The 6,343-nt window shown below is 61.2% G+C and overlaps 1 protein-coding gene across 6 annotated transcripts in view; it reads left to right on the top strand.

Annotated features, from left to right (window-relative positions):
* NDRG4 (NDRG family member 4) overlaps positions 1 to 6,337 on the top strand; it is a 41,406-nt gene extending 35,069 nt beyond the window's left edge. For 4 of the 6 annotated variants that reach the window (XM_024750572.1, XM_024750571.1, XM_024750569.1 and 1 more), the window contains 8 exons: positions 49 to 152; positions 933 to 989; positions 1,080 to 1,131; positions 1,288 to 1,320; positions 2,122 to 2,169; positions 2,353 to 2,388; positions 2,503 to 2,554; positions 4,745 to 6,337. In XM_024750572.1, coding sequence (XP_024606340.1) covers positions 49 to 152; positions 933 to 989; positions 1,080 to 1,131; positions 1,288 to 1,320; positions 2,122 to 2,169; positions 2,353 to 2,388; positions 2,503 to 2,554; positions 4,745 to 4,899 — 537 coding nt within the window. In that variant the 3' untranslated portion in view covers positions 4,900 to 6,337. The remainder of the gene's footprint in view (positions 1 to 48; positions 153 to 932; positions 990 to 1,079; positions 1,132 to 1,287; positions 1,321 to 2,121; positions 2,170 to 2,352; positions 2,389 to 2,502; positions 2,555 to 4,744) is intronic. The other 2 variants (XM_024750570.1, XM_024750575.1) reach the window with 1 other exon arrangement.
* Positions 6,338 to 6,343: the final 6 nt, after the last annotated feature.

Below are 6,343 nucleotides of genomic sequence, written 5' to 3'. Positions count from 1 at the left end.
CACACTGCCCTGCCGCGCGTGCGCTCATCCCCCGTCCCCGGGGCCCAGGAGGAGCTGGTGAGCAACACAGAGTTGGTGCAGAGCTACCGGCAGCAGATCGGGAATGTGGTGAACCAGGCCAACCTGCAGCTCTTCTGGAACATGTACAACAGGTATGGGCGGCTTGGGTCCCAGCTGGCGGCACCAGGACGGGAGCGCTCACGCAGTTGGGGGACCCCCCCCCGGTACAGCTGCCCACGGCTGGCAACACACTCTCCCAGTTTGTAGATGAGTGGACCGATGAGCCTTCGAGAGGGGTGACCTCTTGCCCAGGATCACACCCCGAGAGGGGCAGAGGGGGAGCAGAGCTCTTCCGTTCCTCCCCCTCCCTTGGGCGTTGCCAGTGGGAGCAGTGGGGGATGTGGGCGCCATCTGCTGCCCCCACTGCCCTGAGCCTCAGTGCTGACATCTGTAAAATGAGAGTGCCCCTCCTTCTCTTTCTCCTACAAATATTTATTGAACGCCTGCTGTGTGCTGGAGAAACACTGGAGAAGGAGGGAAGCCCTGGCCTGCCTGCCTGCCTGTAAGGCATGGGAAGCACAGGTGGTGGTGCACAGCCCGTGATGAGAGCCAAATGTGAGGGCCCACCTGGCATGACTTGGGGGGGTCCCGGAAGAAGTCACGTGAGGGGAGCCCTCAGGCCCCTACTTGTGCAGAACAGGTCTGTGTCTCCCCATTTTACCAATGGCATGTGTGAGGCTTTGTCTCACCGTTGAGACACTAGAGCATAAGCCCCAAATCTGGGGCCAGCCCAGCACCTCCAGGGATGTTGGGCCATAATTGCCGTGTGGAGGGATGGGGTTGAAATACAGCAGTGTCAGGCTTGGGGACATTCCCCAAAGCCCCGCCCCAGGATGCAGTCCTGGGATGCCCACCTCCGCCTTTCCCTGCAGCCGCAGAGACCTGGACATTAACCGGCCTGGAACAGTGCCCAACGCCAAGACGCTCCGGTGAGTGCCCTGCCCCCTCCAGCCTGCCAGGCCTTTGTAACCCCCTCTCCGGTGCCTAGGCCAGACAGCCCTTCTCCTCTGTGTCTGCAGCTGCCCTGTGATGCTGGTAGTCGGGGATAACGCACCTGCCGAGGAGGGGGTGGTGAGTGAGGGATTGTGCCCTGGTGCCAGTGGGTGGCAGGGGCAAAGGGGTCACTGGCTCCTGGCCAATGGGGCCAATTCCTGACCCTGCCCCAGGAAGCCTCGGGGGGACGCCGGATGGTGGGCTTCTCATCCCACTTCCCCACCATCTTGCCAGGTACCAGTGCCTGAGACAGCCCCCATCCTTCAGGTGAGGGAGGCCTGGAGACAGGAGGGGCCTGGGGCCAGGACCGGGCCACCTGATTGCCCCACCCTACCCCTCCCTGCAGCACAGCAGCCCCTCCACACTCTCCACCCATTTTAGGCCCAGAGACTAAGATCTCTCTTTTCTCTAAAATTGGATTCACTTGTTATGCAATAAGCAATTCATGAGCACAGCAATGGTCCCTCTTTGACCATCACATGCATCCATTATGTTTGGGGATCATGTGTCACCTCTCCTGTTGGAACTCTGAGGGCAGGCAGCCCGGGGTGTTTCATGTCCCCCCAGAGGGTCAGGGGTCCAGCAGTGCCCAGAGAAGCCCCCAGTGTGCACCCAAAGTACGACACCCTCCATGTGCCTGAGGGCTTCGGGGAGCAGGGCTGTGGGCTGCGCCTGCCATCTCGACCCAGGCAGGGTCAGGCCTTCAGAGTCTCCTGCTGACCCTCGGCCCTCCCTCACCTCTGACGCCCGACTTCTGGGGTGCCTTGCGCTTTCCCAGCCTCCCCCGCCAAGGTGGCCCTGGCTCGCTGTGAGGCCGCTGCCCAGCCCCTGCCCCCAGCCCAGCAGCAGTTGTGAGTGCAGTAGAGGGTCTCAGGCCCTCAGGGGGCTGCTTCCTGATCCCCAGGGCCTTGGCCTTGCCAAGGTGCCTGTGTCTGCCCCCTGCACTCCCTCCCTCACCTGTAGAGCCTCGCAGCTCTGGGGATAGACCCTCCCTTAGCATCTGGGGCAGGGGGACGCCCGACAGCCCTCTGGCGCCTCACTCTGTTGAAGCCTGTGCCTTGTCCCCAGGTTGAGTGCAACTCCAAACTGGATCCAACCACCACGACCTTCCTGAAGGTGAGGCCCTCCTCCCCACCCTGGGCCCAGCCACAGGGAGGGGCCTGCCTGGGGTCCCAGCCAAGGCGGGAGCAGAGCAGGACGGTGTGTCTGGTCAGGGGAGCCTGTCCGGGTGTGCCAGGGACAGGCAGGGTGTGGTGTGAGGGGGCCCCTGCTCAGCTCACCCCCCTCTCTCCCCTGCAGATGGCAGATTCCGGGGGGCTCCCCCAGGTCACACAGGTGAGACTCTTGGCCCTCTCTCCGTCCCTTACCTGGCCAGGGGTTGGGGAAGCCTCCCCTCCCCCTGAATCCCAGGCAGGCAAACAAAGCATGTACCTGTCCCTCGCCCTGCAGCCCGGGAAGCTGACTGAAGCCTTCAAGTACTTCCTGCAAGGCATGGGCTACAGTAAGTATACCTCCACCCCACCCTGCCCTAGAGACTGGGGGGCAGGCAGCAAGTTGGGGCTGACGCTGTGCCTGGGGGCCGCTAGAGCATCTCCGCCTAGGTTGTAATTTGATTGTCCCAGGCCAGGCCCTGCCCTTGGGGAGGTTTTGGGGCACTGTTCTCCTGACAGGGCTGGGCCTTTTGGGGTGGGGGACTCTTCTCCCAGCTCTGGGGAGCAGGGCCCAGGGCTGAGTCCTGCCGGGGAAGCCTGCCTAGGGGTGAGTCACCCACCCCACCCAGCGCCTGCTGGGCCTACAGCACCTGAGAAGGCCGGATGGTACCAGGGGCATCAGAGGAGTGGACTTGGAGTCTGGGGACTGGGGAAGGCATGTGAGGCCATCCGGGTGTTAGGAGAGCTGAAGGCAGCCAAACTGGGGGTGGCATATCTGAAGACCCCGAGGAAAGAGGGGTGGAACTGGCTCCCTGCCCGCTCCCGACTTCCCCTTGTGCGGGGGTGAGACACTGCTCGTGAGCGCCACCAGTGCACATGCCCCCTTGGTGACACACGTGCATCTCCTCCGTTCCTTCCATCTCCCCCTTGCGCCTGGCTCTCCTCCTGGAAGCAAACTTCCTCTGCCCGAATTTTTCTTCGCCCCAGACCTCAGCCTCTGGAGCTTGGGCCTTCTGGGGAGGACAGGCCTGTGGGGGAAGGCTGGGGGGCCAGCCAGGAACAGACCTCCACCCCCCGCCCCCAGGGGACCGGGGCCCCCTGCCAGCCTGTCTGTGGAGAAGTAGGGCAGCAAGAGGCCAAGACCCACAGTGAGACCCAGCAGGGGCTCTGAGGCTGGGCGCTGAGCCCAGGAAGTGCCTGGCGGACACTGCTGGGACGGGTGGGTGAGCCACGGGGCTGGGACCTATTCTCAGGGCCCCAGGACAAATACCACCAGGCAGCCCGAGAGCTGGGAAGGATTTGGGAGGTCATACGGGCCTCCCGCATTCTGTCCACGGGGAGAGTGAGCCCCAGCAGAATGGAGAGGGTGCTGGCACTAGGTTATAGGCCTTAAAGGCTTTGTGGGCGTGAGCCCCCAGTGCTGCAGCCCAGGCTGGAGAATCGGGGGGTGAGACGAGCACCCCACCCTGCTCTCCCGACTCCTAGGGCCAGACTGACATCAGTCTGTGCTGTGGTTCCTTCTGTGGCCGCTGCTTCGGTGGGTGGGTGGGAGGGGGCTTCCTGAGGCTCTGGCCCTGCCCGCAGCCTGCTCTGTGCCTTCCTCTCTGATCCATCTGGACGCCCTCATCTCGCCGGACCTCCTCTTCACCCGTGTTCTGTCTCCCCAACCCTGCCCCTCTGGCTCTGTCTTCTCTCTTAGTTGCATACTTGAAGGACCGAAGGCTGAGTGGAGGAGCAGGTAGCCCCGCACCCCCTCCCCTAATGCATGGACCGCCCCCCAGCTCCCCGCCACCCCAGGAGCCCCAGCTCCTTCCTCTGTGCAGTGCTGCAGCCAGGCCGCATCTTGGCATGGGAACTTCTTGTGTCCTGCTCTTCTGTGGGCTCTGTCCCATTTAGGGCTCCAGATTGGCTGGGTTTTAGATCAGCCTTGCTTCTAGGTTGCCATGGGCCCCGTGGCTTCTAGCACTCTGGCAGTTGGAACCAGAACTTCTCAGAGGTGTCGGCCCTGGGGTCAGGGGCAAGCCATGCCTGGGCTGGACAGATGGCTAGTTGAGGTCAGGAAGGTAGAATTTGCTTCCTGCAAGTCTCGCTTGTAAAACTCTGAATAAGGGCAGAAACAGGATTTAGGGCAGTCTGGGGCCATCACACCTTGCCCTTCTTTACAGAACTGGTCTCATTCCCCCTGCCCCATAATCCTCTTGAGAGAGGCAGAGTTGGAAATAATGTCCCATCCTTGCTCCAGCTTAAGGACACCCGGTCAGCTGCCAGCCCATTTTGGCCACAGCTCTGGCCAGCTCTTGTGAGGAGGGTCCTGCCGGCCTCCGTGGCCCTCCCGCCCCTTTGGCTCACTCCCTGTCGCTGGCATTGCATGCCTGGGGCTTGACAGAGCAAGTGTAGAGCCCTGGCTTGGGATGAGCCTCCATGCCTTCGTCGGAAGAACCGGTCTCGCTGGCCGCTTTGCTTGCGTAAATCCTTCTCCCGCCTGCCTGCGCCCGGCCCCGCCTGCTGGTCCTCACCCCCGGTGCCCTCTCTGTCTGCAGTGCCCTCGGCCAGCATGACCCGTCTCGCCCGCTCTCGAACCTCGTCCCTCACCAGCGCCAGCTCGGTGGACGGCAGCCGCCCGCAGGCCTGCACCCACTCAGACAGCAGTGAGGGGCTGGGCCAGGTCAACCACACCATGGAGGTGTCCTGTTGAAGCCCTTGGTCCCACGAAGATGCTCACCTGCCCCCCAACCTGCATCGACGTCCCACTGCCATCCTTGTGCAGCTCATTTCCCCTTTATTTTTGCGAGGGCAAAGGGGAGGAAATGGGGTTACTTTTCTTTTGTTTAAAAAGACAAGGGGATCTGTCCTAGATGCTGCAGTGGAACAGTCTCCAGATGGTTTGAGGGGCTCACTCCTCCCCTACTCCCCTCCCCCCTCACCTCATTAACTTGGCTGACTTAGACCCTCTCTTCCAGTTTTCCAAGGCCCAGGCACGGTCAGGGCAGGGCTCCAGGGAAGAAGGAGATTAGCTAAGGGAAGACTTTGAGTCCTTCTCTGGCCAGGATCCAGGATAATATGCTGGATTAAAGAAAGCATGGGTTGACCCCCTCAAGCAGGCAGGTTTGAAGGTGGGATGGGATTTTGAGACGGTAGGTGCTGGGACAGCAGGAACAGTGTCCAGCTCAGGCACTGGCATGAGAACCAGGAGACAGCAGCAGGGAGCACTCAGAGGCAGGAGCCCTGGAGCTCTGCAGGCCCCTTTCCCACCCCCCGAGCCCCACCATCAAGCACATCTGTTTCTGATTTTAGCACCCGTGACAATCATCTGAACAGTAGCCACAAGGGGGCGCTTCAACCAGACAGCAGTTTTCCTGGTGCTCTGTGGGTGGGCCTGGTGCTGTAGGGCCAGGCAGGTAGGGGCTGAAAGGGGTTTCTCTGCCCAAGGAAGACAGAACACAGAGGACCTTGAGGGCAGGAACCCCACAGACTGTCCCAGCCCACAGTCTGCCGCCTCCTGGCCCTGTCCCGTTTCTGAGCCAAGGCCCTGAGGCAGAAAGTCACCTGGTCCTCTGCCTCTAGGGAGCTGACTAGGGCTGAGGTTAAAGGCTGGGATAGCCTTTGAGTGTTGGGTACGCCTCTGAGAACTTCGTGGTGACTGCCTTTGGAAGCCAGCAGGCAGTGGTGGCTCAGAGTTCCTATAGAGTTCCCCCAGAGACCCCCTTTTCACCCCTAGGTTCCACGGAGGACAACTTAATCAGCAGCAGCATGGCCAAGGCCACTGGAAACATTTCTAGGGAGAGTTCTAGTCAAGCTATGCCAATGTTTCACATAGGCATCACTGAGAGAGTTCATTTGGAGAAAACTGGCCCAAGATAGCAGGACTTGGCTGTCCCAAATCACCATCCTAGCCATTTGGAGTAGGCTCAGGCTGGGGCTTGCTAGGTCCTGGGGTGGGAGGTAACGTTTCCTGAAATGAACAAGGGCCAGGCAGAGGAGAAAGGCTCCCCACCCACCCCAGCCCCTTCCAGCCAGCTGAAGCCCAGGGCTGTGCCATATACTTCCTGTTCATCCACCTTACTGGGTAGAATCTCCTGACCTAGGAACCAGAAGCCATTTGTCTCTGAGCCTAAATCAGTTGCCACAAGCCCTCAAAT

The sequence above is a fragment of the Neophocaena asiaeorientalis genome, unplaced genomic scaffold (assembly GCF_003031525.2).
Source record: "Neophocaena asiaeorientalis asiaeorientalis breed wild unplaced genomic scaffold, Neophocaena_asiaeorientalis_V1.1 scaffold1337, whole genome shotgun sequence".
Taxonomy (NCBI): Eukaryota; Metazoa; Chordata; class Mammalia; order Artiodactyla; family Phocoenidae; genus Neophocaena; species Neophocaena asiaeorientalis.
This window is presented reverse-complemented; position numbering and strand designations above follow the sequence as displayed.